This window comes from Mytilus edulis, chromosome 6 (assembly GCF_963676685.1).
Source record: "Mytilus edulis chromosome 6, xbMytEdul2.2, whole genome shotgun sequence".
NCBI lineage: Eukaryota > Metazoa > Mollusca > Bivalvia > Mytilida > Mytilidae > Mytilus > Mytilus edulis.
Window position 1 is genome coordinate 75,771,644 of NC_092349.1, and position 16,362 is coordinate 75,788,005.

At 32.1% G+C, this 16,362-nt stretch overlaps 1 protein-coding gene across 1 annotated transcript; it reads left to right on the plus strand.

Annotated features, from left to right (window-relative positions):
- Positions 1 to 4,597: 4,597 nt before the first annotated feature.
- Positions 4,598 to 6,481, plus strand: LOC139526623 (uncharacterized). The gene has a single exon (XM_071321782.1). The coding sequence runs from the start codon at positions 4,598 to 4,600 to the stop codon at positions 6,479 to 6,481; it is 1,884 nt and encodes a 627-aa protein (XP_071177883.1).
- Positions 6,482 to 16,362: the final 9,881 nt, after the last annotated feature.

Sequence of the window (16,362 nt, forward strand, 5' to 3'; positions counted from 1 at the left end):
GGCTGTCTTTGTATGATGTTTATAAAGAAAGACACATGTATTTGAAATGAGGTGTTTATCGGAAACTTTAAAATAAAATTTTGGGTCACATGATCACTTCTTAACCAACCAGATTGCAAAATTTTAACATAGCTACTTTTCACAAAATTGGACTATTATAAAAGTGAAATTTACAAGTTTTAAGACTAGTATTTTTAAGCAATAAGAAAGACAAAATATCTTTATCTGTTTAGGGTTGAAACATAGAGTTCAAAAGTGGAAACGTCTAAAGTGTTTTATGAAACTATGACTGTCTTCAAACTATATACATTGCCTGCATATTAATGAACATTGAATATCTAACATGCACATTGCAACAGTTCTATACAATTTTTTAAACTTTTTCTATTTGCAGCTACAACTTATCATTTGAGCAACGATAACAATCTCAAGATTACACAATACATGGAAATCTGTATTTGAGAGCATTAAAATATCGCAGCATATTCTGTGATTAATTTCATTAGAATATTGGTTTCTTATCTTTCATTCATTGTAAACTAGCAAGGCTGTCCTTAAACATTTGCGTCACATAAATAGTAAGTGTGTGAGCTTATAAACATGTTAAATTATATAAATTAAATGAAACAATCAGAATATACTTGTGGAAAGATATAACTTTACATTATCAGCAAGCAGTTTATTAAAAAAAATGAGTGATCTGATAGTTATGAATCTGACTTATTATATAGTTTTGATAAACCTGGTTATGCATTGCTTTAAGTCTAGCGAGCATTTACTTGTCTTAATGATTTATTTGCTCAACAAAATTTGGAAAAGTTAAATTATTGCATTTAGTACCATATCTTCTTCAATTTAAGCACTATTTCAAAACTCAGTATTACACAATGCTGACAATTACAAACATTATCAATACAGGACTTTTTCACGACTGTGTGATCGTATACACTGATCTACTGCATCTAATACTTCTGCTGCTGCTTCATTTATAACTTGAGATAAAATCTTTGTTGTCATCTGATGAATTTTGAAATCTGATAAGTTAAATCCATCCTCTTTAACCTGCTTCATAACCTGTAAAATATTAAAATTTATTTAGATTTACGAGCCTTCAACATTTTTTTAGGGCCAAAATGGGCAGGTCTTGCAATTATTTTTTAACAAGGTTGATCATATCATTACAACCTTTTAAACACTTTATTGTTTGTTGTTGTTTATCTCTATGTTTACTTCACCTTTCGTTTACTTTAATCCTGGTCAATCTGAATTAATTGATAAAATCTTATTTTAGCGGCTAACCTTTCAACTCAAAAATACTGTTTTACCTACATTTATTGCGAAACTAAATGAAACATCTCTTCTTGGTCAATATATTTAAAATGTATGTGATGATGTGTTTATATATTATCAATAATATATTTTCAATATGTTTCATATAACACGGATTGAATCATAAAAATATGCGTTTAAAAAAATCATCTCTAGAAACCAAAATTGTTATCTGAATATTTTTGTTCATTTGTGAATTTATAGTTTCATAATGAATGAAAATTACAAAGAAAAATTTGAAGGAAATAGGTACTTTCATCTAATCTCTGTGTGATTTCTATAATTATTGTTCATCAATGTCAGTGGGTTTTCCCATTATCTTTTCATTAATCTAACATTATACTTGGAAACCGAGTTAGTCTGCCTATATATATATATATACAATGACTTCATCATATCAGAGACAATTAATACATGACAGTTTAAAAGATACAGTGGCTTAAGTTATAAGAGAAATAAGAACATGCATACAACAGCACTTAAATAAGGAGGTAAGTAACGTATGAATTATAATATACTGTGCGCTTGTAAGGACAACAAATTAATCAATAACTCACACGTATAAAAATAAGTAGAAGTGCTATGATTGCAGATGAGACAACTCTCTACCAGATATAAAATGTTGTAGATGGTTTGTTTCAGTAAAATTACATTACATAGCATTTCCATACTACTATATAGTTTTAAATGACAGAGGCATTGCGAAATTGAACATGCTCTTTGTGACAAGGTTAAACAATGCATGGAAAAACTAATACAAGGTTTGATTTAACTTGTAATGTCCTGGATATGGCATTAAAAATGTAATGATCAGTTATAATTGCTTCTTTTTGTAATTTTATAATAATATATGATAATGGAAATTGGGAAAGAGACAATAATCTAACCAAAGAGCAAAAGTATTTAAACACAAAGATTAAGTAAGTTACAAAAATACCGTTTTGTGGGGTTTGTTTTTCTAAAAATCATTTAAGCAAATAAATCTTGTTATACATGTTTTAAGAAAAGTGAAAAAATCCTGCGTTATCCAGAAAGGTTATACATATGTTTTTCAGAAAAGTGTAATTATCCAGTGCTCCAAAAAGGTTAGCTGTTCCCTTAATTTGAGTTTTTCCGGAATATTTTGTTATTTAACTTTTTTTTTAAATTAATATTTACCAAATATGAATTTATTTTTTTTTTTAATTAAGACGCTCATGTGAATTATGTTATTTGGAGAAAGAAAGTACATTTAAGGTGGTACCTAACACTACAGGGATATAACTCTGTTAAATCAACTTAACGTTTTAATTATGTTGTGTTGTTAAGGGGATATTAAGCTTCTCAATGATCAAAATTAGTGTTTGTCAAATTACTATATAAGCATTGTAATAATTCTGACAAAATGGTTGGTTCAAATGTTTTGAAATTTTTATATTTTTGTCAAAGGGTCAAAGTAAATACTTTGTCAAACTTTTATGAAAATTAAACGAGCCAAATTAATTTTAGTGAAAGTGTTGGCTATCACCTTAAAGTCAGGGATACTGAATAACTCATGTTAGTACTTTGGATTCATTGATTGATTGTTGCCTGCTGAATGTCCAGTGGTAATAAATTCATGCATATTGATAATGATTTGTGTTTTTGTGAGGTGAAAAATTTGATGGTAAAGGGTATGTTTACTTTGGACCTTTTTTCTAAGGCTAATATATAAATATCAATATAACTTTATGTATCAATAAAAAAAGTATTTATTAAAAAAATAAAGAAAAAAATAACTTGATATGTCTTACAAATGTTTTACCAAATTGAATGTAGACATCTTTTTAAAGGATAATTAAATAACAAGCAACATAATTAGGACCCTAAAACAAACTTTGGTTTCAATTGACAACCCCATCTTCTATTGTCAAGTTCATGTCCTCTCTATATAACGAGAACTGTTAAGATGTCAAAGTTTATACCTGACATGTATTTTACCCAACACCAGAGGATGTGTCACAATGTAAGAACAACTTCCAAGGTCAAAAGTAAAAGTAAACATTTTTGGTTTCAGTTGACAACCTCATGTCATATGGTAAAGATACAAAATCTTTACCACACATTTTTTACAGCAGGGCCCACTGAGATGACTTCTATCTCAATGATGTTTAGTTATATTTCACCAAAATAAATAGTACTGGTACAACTCAGTCTGTATACCTTCTAGTATATATTCCTCATGTTTATGTGAATATTGAATGTTGGCATTAACAAAGTTAACTATATGAAATCACATTAATTCTTGTGCACAGTTGTCTTATTGGCAATCATATCATATCCCATATATCAAATATCAATATTTCATTATTTAAATGAACAATTTAATATTTAATTTAGATGTGTTACTAAAACTATGTTATCTTCCTGTTTCAGTGGGAAAAAAACTTTTTTCAAGTTCATACTTCTATAAGAGGAAATTTCTTCCCTGTTTGATGACTAAGTATGGAAAATTTCTTTTAACTAAAACCACTTTCACTTCATTAAAAGGACAAATTTATATTAAAATTTCCTGATTTCGAATTATCTAAAATAAAAAGTTCTATGAAAAAGTGTCATGAGTATGTATACAAAACATTGTCAAATATGAAACAAGGAAAAGTTGTTTGATATACAGTTCAACTGTATTTTATAATTATGACTTATTTCAATTGACGTAAATAAAACCATACACTAAAAATCCTGCCAGATCAAGTTGATATGTTGATAATAAAGTAAAAAGAGCTGAAGACAAGTAAATGTCAACCTCAAAAGTGCCCGGGGGATGAAACAAAATAAGGCTTCATTAGTTAAGTATAAACTTGATTTTTTCAGCTCCAAATGATAACACAATTTTCATTTATATTATACAGTCAACTGTCTAAATCTCAGATGATATGTAAATAAGACAATATTTTGTATATTTTAAGGAATATCACCAGGGAATCACCACTTACCATTACAAGAGTAAACAAACATCTAGACTATAATACATTGCCAGAAACGATTACAAGGATAAATGACAAACAAAACAATATTATAGTACCATTTAGAAACCGGTAAAAGAATAGTGAAAACATCGGACAATTTTATAGGAACATCTACAAACCATTACAAGGATATAGAAAGTTTTATAGTAATCTAGACAATTTTACTGGGCCATCTATAAAGCATAAAAAAGTTAAAAGACTTGTCTCACAGTAAAACAGAATCCTTAAAAAGTTAAAGCTTTGTCTCACAGTAAAACAGAATCATTACAAAGTTAAAGACCATGTCTTACAGTAAAACAGAATCCTTACATTTTTATGCATATCTGTGTCGGAAGATTGGATCAGAGGAAGTCGTCAAAGCTAGGCGATTGCTATATATAAGTAAAGACATTCACAAGCAAAAACATTATATTGTCATTACCAGTGGAAGTAAGGGAGAAGGACTGGATCTTAAAGGTAGTGATATTGATATAATGATAATTGATCCTTTGTATGTAGTATACCAATCAGATAATGATATTGGTCAAGATTGGAGGATAGCATTAGTAATGGATACCGAGGACACACCACCGTGTTTTACACAACTACAATTAAATACCAATGTTAATACATTACCAATCTCGTTAAAACAACAACTACAACAACACAGAGGAAAACACCTACTTTCAAGCGAGCTTTACAAATCACTAGCATTACACAAATTGCAAGATATGGTGCCAAAGTTTCAAATAAATATTCATGGTCCATGCATTTCAGACATTAACGATACGATGGATTTGGCAGGATGCCTTAAATGTGATCAGTGGGTATCTCATGCCCAATCATGGATCTCAAGACCACGTTTAGAATGGCCTTCACCTGAACTTATTTCCAAAATAACGTTATGTGGTACTTTATTTGTTCCAATTGGTAACAAGGGATCTCTCAATGAGAACCTTCAGTGGCGAATATCCTTTTCTGTTGCAGAGAAGGTATTGATATATTCTTTCAGTCATACCCAGCTACTATGCTATGCTTTGTTAAAGATATTATTGAAAGAAATAGTAAACGAAAAGGAAGAATTAAAAGATTTATTGTGTTCATACTTTTTAAAGACTGTTATGTTTTGGATGTCAGAAGAAAATGAAACATCAGTCTGGAGACCAGACAATATCATTCCCTGTTTTATGGCCTGTTTGAAAAGATTAATATACTGTATAGAATATTCAACGTTGTTACATTATTTCATTCCTGATAACAACTTGTTCTATCTAAGATTTAACAATAAACAAAAGAACACATTAATCAACTTCCTAAAACAATCACACCAAAAAGGAATTCAGATTTTCTCATCATCTCAGACTTTACATGATTACAGAAGATTTCAATGTGAAACTACAAGATCCATGTGTGAAATTAATCTGTATAAAGTTATAGGAAGCCTAACACAATACTTCTATGCATTATGTTATAAGACAAACAGTTCAGTCTTATTGTACACTTTGCTAAGTCATTGCAAAAGTGAATTATCCAGATGCATCTTTAAACATTCATTAACAAGTGTATATCAACAAATGCCTTGTACACTACTAAATGTAAATAACCTAAACAACAAACAGCAATACAAATTATACAAACATGAACTCAGTCAGTTGTTGGTTGGAGTACATTCAGATGCAGTATCAGGATGGCTGATATTGGCGTCTTTCTTCTATGGTCACAATAATTATTTAACATCAATAGATATAATCAATTACACTTTGTCAAAATGGGCAGCTGAATCATCTTTGTGGATGATTACACTGAAACAGAAAAAGACACTGAAGTTGATGTCACTATTACCATTTCCATATGTAGTATTTAAAAACTTCAGACTGAATTTATTCATCCCAACGGAACTAAAACCTCCTCATATTTTTGATACATTGATATCTATAAGTTCCATACCATTTGCACATTTCCTCCGTTTTCTGTGTTGTTACCATCTCCATGACTTTAGAACAAGTCGGTATTGTATAAGTAAGTTATCAGAAACAGTAATTGAATACAGTCACTCAAGAGAACAAAGAGCGATTGCAATTATATATAATTTTCTTTTACTGGGAATAGCTTTTCAGATGTTAGGAGAAACAGAATTAGCTAGAACATATTTTCGTATTGCTGACAGTATGATCTGTATGGTGTAACATCTGCTACATTTAGACTGCGTGAATTCTGCTGAGGCATGAATGATGACCAAACCAATAAGATCTTACTGACATGGTCAAACATGCTTTTTATGTGTTATAGTTAAAATCCTTGTATTAATATCTTTAAAATGAAATTAAAGTTTTCCATAAGGTCACACAAGCAAAGTAATGAAAAGCTTAGCACTATGGTTAACAATATTGTTACTAACTCTGACTCCAAGCTTAGTAATGAATAATTTAAGCTGGTGATTGTTCAAGTAAAATTAAATTTGAAATGAAAAATGAACGCTTTTGAGGACAAGTCTTCTTACAGTATTTTTTTTCAAGACGTTTGAATACAAATATAAATGTGTACGATAAAATTCTAACTATTGATAAATATAATTGACGGACTGAAGTTTTATAAATGTTGAAAAGAGAATATGTTTTGTAGAATTTCAATACTTCTAGATTTTGAATGTGATTGGGCAAAAAATGTTGACTTCTCATGCTTTCAACTTTCACATATGTTTGTTATATATTTTATTTTGTTAAAAAATGATTGTTTTTTAGTTTTAAGGTCAATAAAACAATGAATTTGACAGTATATAATTATAAATAAATATATCTAAATCATCATGTACGTTGTTGTATAGTTTTAGATTCAATAAATCATTTCATTTTAAAGATTTTGTTTTTTCCTTAAAGTACTGAATAAGTAAGTTATGGTATGTGTGTTAAAGTGGAGTTAATTATAGCATCATTTTGATTTTATCAAATTCACCCACTTTAGTAGCAATATACCAACTTTATGGTATATGGGATATACATTTCCGCAACTCATTCCGTATTCAAGAGCTTGCAGCTGTTACCCAGACTTCACTTAATGCCATCAGTGAGCAAAACGTTGATGAACAAGAGTTATGTCAAAGAATGTTTCGCCTTTTTTCTAAAAACGTTGATCAGAAGATACCAAGACAATGTTGATAAATATTTTGTATCAACTTCACAAATAATACATGATAGAGTATATATTCTAGATACTGAAGGTTTAGCATATTATTCGTGTTAAAGTGATCTTTGTTTGTCTTTGTGAAGTGTTAACCTGTACTGCTTAATCATTATTTAGAAATATCCTTTTGGTGTGGCTCGGATTTTATATGTCATTTTGTTTTTCTTTGTTCACATCCTTGTATGATTTTATAGTGATTAAGATATAATGCTGACTGCTGTATCCCAGTTTTTGACATTTTGTATAATCATACATGTTTGTTTCATTCACACACACACACATGTAGTTGACAATTATTTTTTTTCATGTGGCTGTCATACAAGTAAAAGGTTATGCAAGCTATAAAACAAAATTTAATACATTATTTTCTACAGAAAGAAATGCCTGTACCAAGTCACGGATATGACATATGTTTTCCTTTCCTGTGAAGTGTTTGAGTTTTTGATATTGTCATTCGATACGGGACTTCCCTACTTTAATTTTCCTTGGATATCGGTATTTTTGTTATTGTACCAGATACAATATCCATAGCAGAAAGATTATACAATTAATCATGTGGTATTTGTTTTTAAATTCAGTGTGTCATTCAGTGTCATTCTGAATTTTGTATGTCATTCAATGTCATTCTGAATTCAGGGTGTCATTCAGTGTCATTCTGAATTTAGTGTGTCATTGGTCCTACAAAAAAGTGTATTGAAATGTTTCTTGGCAATAAATTACAGAAGGTATTGCAGCTCGGTTACTGTAGGTGACCAACTATCTACAAGTTTAAGGGTGTCTTGCTATATATGTAATTCAAGGAAGGTCAGTTTATAGGATTTTGTTTGATCACAACCTGATAAAAATGAGATACTATTTAATACTGTTCTAGTATTTTAAATATCATTTTACTGAAAGTCATGTAAAAATCTTCACTGTTCAACAACTCTTAAAACAACATGCCTTAACTAAAACAAGGAAATGAATTATACCACATAAAATGTTATTTCTAATTTCTGTGTGAGGAGCTACAAGGTCTTAAATATAATAATAAAAATGTGTATTTAACCTTACCTTTAATGTATGTGTATGGGGCTAACAGGTCTTAATCTAAGTTTGTTCGATACCTTACCCTTGGTTCTGTGTGAGGACCTACAAGATCTTGATTAATGTTTATTTGGTACCTCACCCTTTAGTTCTGTGTGAGGAGCTACAAGGTCTTTATCTATGTTTATTTGGTATCTTACCCCTTAGTTCTGTGTGAGGAGCTACAAGGTCTTAATCTTTGTTTATTTAATACCTTACCCTTTAACTCTGTATGAGGAGCTACAAGGTCTTAATATATGTTTGTTTGGTACCTCACCCTTTAGTTCCGTGTGAGTAGCCACAAGGTTTTAATCTATGTTTGTTTGGTACCTTACTCTTTAGTTCTATGTGAGGAGCTACAAGGTCTTAATCTTTGTTTGTTTGGTACCTCACCCTTTAATTCCGTGTGAGTAGCCACAAGGTCTTAATCTATGTTTGTTTGGTACCTTACTCTTTAGTTCTTTGTGAGGAGCTACAAGGTCTTAATCTTTGTTTGTTTGGTACCTTACCCTTTAGTTCTGTGTGAGGAGCTACAAGATCTTAATCTATGTTTATTTGGTACCTTACCCTTGGTTCTGTGTGAGGAGCTACCAGATCTTAATTAATGTTTATTTGGTACCTTACCCTTTAGTTCTGTGTGAGGAGCTACAAGGTCTTTATCTATGTTTATTTGGTATCTTACCCTTTAGTTCTGTGTGAGGAGCTACAAGGTCTTAATCTTTGTTTATTTGGTACCTTACCCTTTAACTCTGTATGAGGAGCTACAAGGTCTTAATATATGTTTGTTTGGTACCTCAACCTTTAGTTCCGTGTGAGTAGCCACAAGGTTTTAATCTATGTTTGTTTGGTACCTTACTCTTTAGTTCTATGTGAGGAGCTACAAGGTCTTAATCTTTGTTTGTTTGGTACCTCACCCTTTAATTCCGTGTGAGTAACCACAAGGTCTTAATCTATGTTTCTTTGGTACCTTACTCTTTAGATTTATGTGAGGAGCTACAAGGTCTTAATCTTTGTTTGTTTGGTACCTTACTCTTTAGTTCTATGTTAGGAGCTACAAGGTCTTAATCTATGTTTGTTTGGTACCTTACTCTTTAGTTCTATGTGAGGAGCTACAAGGTCTTAATCTTTGTTTGTTTGGTACCTCATCCTTTAATTCCGTGTGAGTAGCCACAAGGTCTTAATCTATGTTTGTTTGGTACCTTACTCTTTAGTTCTATGTGAGGAGCTACAAGGTCTTAATCTTTGTTTGTTTGGTACCTCACCCTTTAATTCCGTGTGAGTAGCCACAAGGTCTTAATCTATGTTTGTTTGGTACCTTACTCTTTAGTTCTATGTGAGGAGCTACAAGGTCTTAATATTTGTTTGTTTGGTACCTCACCCTTTAATTCCGTGTGAGTAACCACAAGGTCTTAATCTATGTTTCTTTGGTACCTTACTCTTTAGTTTTATGTGAGGAGCTACAAGGTCTTAATCTTTGTTTGTTTGGTACCTTACCCTTCAGTTCTGTGTGAGGAGCTACAAGGTGTCAATCAATGTTTCTTTTGTATCCTACACTTTAACTCTGTATGAGGAGCTACAAGGTCTTAATATATGTTTGTTTGGTACCTCACCCTTTAGTTCCGTGTGAGTAGCCACAAGGTCTTAATCTATGTTTGTTTGGTACCTTACTCTTTAGTTATATGTGAGGAGCTACAAGGTATAAATTTTTGTCTGTTTGGTACGTTACCCTTTAGTTCTATGTGAGGAGCTACAAGGTCTTAATCTATGTTTGTTTGGAACCTAACCCTTTAGATCTGTATGAGGAGCTATAAGGTCTTAATCTATTTTTGTTTTGTACCTTACCGTTTAGATGTGTTTGAGGACCTACACGGTCTAAATCTATGTTTGTTTGGGAACTTACCTTTTTGTTCTGTGTGAGGGGCTACAAGATCTTAATCTATGTTTGTTTGGTACCTTACCCTTTAGTGCTATATGAGGAGCTACAAGGTATTACTTAGTAATCTATGTCTGTTTGGTACCTAGCCCTTTAATTCTGTGAGGAGCTACAAGGTGTTAATCTTTTTGTGCTTAGTACCTTTCGCTTTGGTTCTGTGTGTGGAGCTACAAGGTCTTAATCTATGTTTCTTTGGTACCTTACCCTTTATGTCTGTGTTACGAGCTACAAAGTCTTAATCTTTGTTTGTTTGGTACCTTACCCTTTTGGTTCTGTGTGAGTAGCTACAAGGTTTTAATCTATGTTTGTTTGGTACCTTTCCCTTTAGTTCTGTGTGATGAGCTACAAGGTCTTAAACTATGTTTTCTTAGTACCTAACCCTGTAGATCTATGTGAGGAGCTACAAGGTCTTAATTTAAGTTTGATTGGTACCTTACCCTTTAGTTCTATGTGAGGAGCTACAAGGTCTTAATCTATGTTTGTTTGGTACCTTACCCTTTAGTTCTTTGTGAGGAGCCACAAAGTCTTAATCTTTGTTTGTTTGGTACCTTACCCTTTTGGTTTTGTGTGAGTAGCTACAAGGTTTTAATCTATGTTTGTTTGGTACCTTTCTCTTTAGTTCTCTGTGAGGAGCTACAAGGTCTTAAACTATGTTTGCTTAGTACCTTACCCTGTAGATCTATGTGAGGAGCTACAATGTCTTAATTTAAGTTTGATTGGTACCTTACCCTTTAGTTCTGTGTGAGGAGCTACAAGGTCTAAGTACATGTTTGTTTGGTACCTTACCCTGTAGTTCTGTGTGAGGAGCTACAAAGTCTTAATCTATGTTTGTTTGGAACCTTACTTTGTAGTTCTGTGTGAGGTGCTACAAGGTCTTAATCTATATTTGTTTGGTACCTTACCCTTTGGTTTTGTGTGAGGAGCTACAAAATCTGAATCTATGCTTGTTTGGAACCTTACACTTTAGTTCTCTGTGAGAAACTACAAGGTCTTAACATATGTTTGTTTGGTACCTTGCCTTTTAGTTGTCTATGAGGAGCTACAAGGTCTTAATCTATATTTGTTTGGTACCTTACCCTTTGGTTCTGTGTGAGAAGCTACAAAATCTAAATTTATATGTGTTTGGTACCTCACTTTGTAGTTTTGTGTGAGGAGCTACAAATTGTATATATATGTTTCTTTGGTACCTTACCCTTTAGTTCTATGTAAGGAGCTACACGGTCTTAATCTATTTTTGTTTGGTACCTTACCCTTTGGTTCTATGTGAGAAGCAACAAGGTAATAATCTAAGTGTGTTTGGTATCTTACCCGTTAGTTCTGTGTGAGGAGCTACAAGATCTTAAACTCTGTTTGTTTATGACGTTACCCTGTAGTTCTATGTGAGAAGCTACAAGGTCTTAATCTATTTTTGTTTGGTACCTTACCTTTTGGTTTTATGTGAGGAGATACAAGGTCTTAATCTATATTTGTTTGGTACCTTACCCTTTGGTTTTGTGTGAGGAGATACAAGGTCTTAATCTATATTTGTTTGTTACCTTACCCTTTGGTTTTGTGTGAGAAGCTACAAAATGTGAATCTATGTTTGTTTGGAACATTACACTTTAGTTCTGTGTGAGGAGCTACAAGGTCTTAATCTATATTTGTTTGGTACCTTACCCTTTGGTTCTGTGTGAGAAGTTACAAAATCTTAATTGATGTGTGTTTGGTACCTCCCTCTTTAGTTTTGTGTGAGGAGCTACAAAGTTTTAATCTATGTTTTTTTGGTACCTTACCCTTTAGTTCTGTGTATGGAGCAACAAGATCTTAAACTCTGTTTGTGTTTGGTACCTTATCTTTTGGTTCTGTGTTAGTAGCTACAAGGTCTTAATCTATGTTTGTTTGGTACCTTATCCTTTAGTTGTCTATGAGGAGCTACAAGGTCTTAATCTATACTTTTTTGTACCTTATCCTTTGGTTATGTCTGAGGAGCTACAAAATCTTAATCTATGTGTGTTTGGTACCTCACCGTTTTAGTTTTGTGTGAGGAGCTACAAAGTTTTAATCTATGTTTGTTTGGGACCTTACCCCTTAATTTTGTGTAAGGAGCTACAAGGTCTTAATCTATGTTTGTTTGGTACCTTACCCTTTGGTTCTGTGTGAGGAGCTACAAGGTCTTAATGTATGTTTGTTTGGTACCTTACCCTTTAGTTCTATGTGAGTAACTACAAAGTATTAATTTATGTTTCTTTGGTATCCTACACTTTAGTTCTGTGTAAGGAGCTACAAGGTCTTAATCTATGTTTGTTTGGTACCTTACCCTTTAGTTCTATGTGAGGAGCTACAAGGTCTTAATCTATGTTTGTTTGGTACCTTACCCTTTGGTTCTATGTGAGGAGCTACAAGGTCTTAATATATGTTTCTTTGGTATCCTACACTTTAGTTCTGTGTGAGGAGCTACAAAGTCTTAATCTATGTTTGTTTGGTACCGTACCTCTTAATTCTATGTGAGGAGCTGCAAGGCATTTTTTCGAAAAAATAAGGATTTTCTTACCCCAGGAGTAGATTACCTTAGCCGTTTTTGGCACAACTTTTTGGAATTTTGGGTCCTCAATGCTCTTCAACTTTGTATCTGTTTGGCTTTTTAACTATTTTGATCTGAGCGTTTCTGATGAGTCTTATGTATCCCGTCAAATGCAGTTATTGTACCGTTTTACGCATTTAAACCGATGTACAGTTTATACACGACTTAAAGTGTGCACAGGTAAAGTACAGCTTTACAAAGACACAGTTTTAAAATGTAGTTTATATACAAATTATTATACCAAATGAACGCAGCCATCTTGGAAATAAACTCAACATAGATACCAGAAATACAATTGTATATATACGCCAGACGCGCGTTTCGTCTACAAAAGACTCATCAGTGACGCTCGAATAAAAAAATATTTAAAAGGCCAAATAAAGTACGAGCATTGAGGACCACAAATTCCTAAAAGTAAGGGTCAAACAACTAATAATTGAGCCCGTTAAACTTTAGAAGGGATGGTTTTATCGTTATCAATAGAAACCATTGGTTCAATATATAGCTTCCGTGTAGCCAGCAACTATACTTCCAAAAATCATGAGAGTAAACTATTGTAAAGCCGTTGTGAGATAGATATAATAACACAGAAAATATCAAAAGTTTAAACACAGAAATGAAAAGTTAACAATTTGAAACTTATTCTAAAAGGTTGTTTTTCGCCACAATATTCAGATATTTGAAAAGCTTTTAATTAGCATTAATAGTTGATTTCGTTATCGGTAAATTAAACTCAAACTAAATATTGTGTATAGCTATGCACATTCATGAGTCTATATTCTGTGTTTTTGGTTTGTTTTTTTTTCGGGGGGGGGGGGTTGAAATTGCTCAAAGTCATGTATTTCCTCTAATTGTTAATGAAGTCTTTATACTTAATCTATTGTATGTTGAATATAAGTACTGATTGTTATTTAGACTTATTTTCTTGATGTATTTCATTAGTTTGTAATGGCTTTGAACGAGCTGTCAGTAATTTCGAATATTCCCAGACCTGTACTTAGTGTATTTTTGTTGTTGGGATGTATAAGTTCATATTGGTTTTTGTTTGATGTATTTCAATTTGTATCCATCTGATGTGTCAGTCTAACATCAAATGATAGCTCTTTAATTTGTGTCTTTTTTTTCTTTTGTGGATGAAGAAAGACCCGATTTATTTCTGCTTCGTATCGTTCTGATGATTTAAGCCCTTTAAACTTGATGATTTTTGTAGTTTGTTCTTATCTTAAACTGAAACACCATTATCCCAGGTAAGAGAGTTTAGTGCAAGCCAACTTATTCAACTACGCAATCTTCTGAATGTGCCTATATTAAATTTTGCTCGTCAGGGACATGATTTCAATGGTAGTTGTTTGTTGCTGTTTCTCATATTTGTATATTTGCTGTATGTGCCAGCCAGTAGCCACTTTTTCAATTAACAAAACAAATATAGTTTTCTCAATTGTCTTCATGCACTTCTGTTGGCAAATGTCAATTTATTACAAATATGATTAAGCAATACAAATTTTATATATTCTTAAAATTCACTTCCTCAGAATTGTTCTCTGCTCTATTGACAAATTTTATATTCTAAATTTGAAAATTCTGAAACTGTTAATGAAAATGCACGCTTACATAGAAAGCTTTATAACAATGTCAATACTGTTGCTATATTTTGCATTCAGAAACAAAGACGTCGTGTATCGATCTGTCCTTTTGTCATGTTGTAAAAAATAATTAAAATTGTACTTTTCGAAATTGCTACATGTTATGCCTTGTTTGGTACCCAGAGTTATTAAGGTTTCAAATTTATATGAGACATGTATAAGTTGTGTAAACATTATGATGATAGTTTAATGCATTAAGATTAATATCTTGTTATCATCAGTTTTGGCAGTTGTTTGCAAATAGTTATGACTATAGAACAGCAGTATACTTTATTTCTCTTTGTCAACATACACACTGTATATTGAGTTAAATATATCAATTCACACTAAATGTAAATTGCGCTCGATTTATTGCACTGATTAGAAATAACTTTTATATTTTACCCTTTTTCTATTTTATCGGGTACAAAATTTCATGGACAACATGCTTTTTAGAAAGTTAATTTGTAAATATAGAGGTCGCAAAGAGGATATTTGCAATTGATATAGAGAGAAAACCATGTTACGCACCAGTTTGCACCGCACTTGATTAACGATAAGCGGGAGGTGAACGTGTTGCCATTATTACTGTTATGTGAATATGTATTATGCACCGATTGATCATGCGTTTGATGGAAAATGATATATATGAACATTCATGTATTCAGTGTCTTGTATTGATAAACAATTTCGCGGTAGTGACTATTTGTAATCCTAAATCGAACTAGGTGTGTTGGATTGAAAAACCCTACTATCTATAGATTTGGGGATATGGTATGAGTGCCATTGAGAAAACTCTCCATCAAAGTCAAAATTTATAAACGTAAACCATTTTAGGTCAAGGTACTGTCTTCAATACGGGACCTAGGCTCACATCGAACAGCAAGCTATAAAAGGCCCCAAAAATTACTAGTGTAAAACCATTCAAACGGGAAACCCAAAGTTCTTATCTATATATAAAACAAAACGAGAAACAAGAAATATTTATGAATGATTTACTCTAAATTCGACTAAATCCATGCTGGACACGAGTTACAAAAACAATGACAGTTTTAATCACCCAACATTCGACCTGTTAAATCTCAATATTGACAATCAAGTATTCTGTTTGTCACAGTTATAATCTCAATCACAAAATGTATTGTTCTGAACAACAAACTTTGATTATTATTGTTCTGGCATTTCAAATAAAGCTTTATAGTAGATGCCAAGTTCAGGTTCAGTAATTTCGACTTGCATTTCAGTTCCCCCTAAAATCAAATGTACTTTTATTTTTTCAGAACTTTTCGGATCAGTCCTTTTAAATGTTATTAACCCTTATACTGAGCATCCTTCTTCGTCCGTATAGGTAGGATTTTCCTTTTCTGTTTTGGAAAATACGAAGCTTAAATATTCCATCCTCACTGGGTCGGCTTTTAGCTGTCGTAATCACAGTTTTGTATGACGAGATAATTTCGTAACGTTTAATAAATGCATCAAATAAATGAGTACATTTTGCGTAACTTTTGACAGTTTCAAGATGATTATGATCATGTTTAGCACGGTCAAATGGCTTTTTCTTACCAAAGTCATATGTACATGTATACTTAGATATTCGTTGAGCTATGATACTTGGTTTGTGACCAAATATTACAGCACCTTTCATAACAGCCAAATCACTGTATATTGACACGATAACTGTTAAATGAGGAAAGGCATCTAAACTAA

Excerpts from the sequence above, each read along its gene's own strand:
- LOC139526623 (XM_071321782.1), top strand. The coding sequence starts at position 4,598 with ATGTCTTACAGTAAAACAGAATCCTTACATTTTTATGCATATCTGTGT.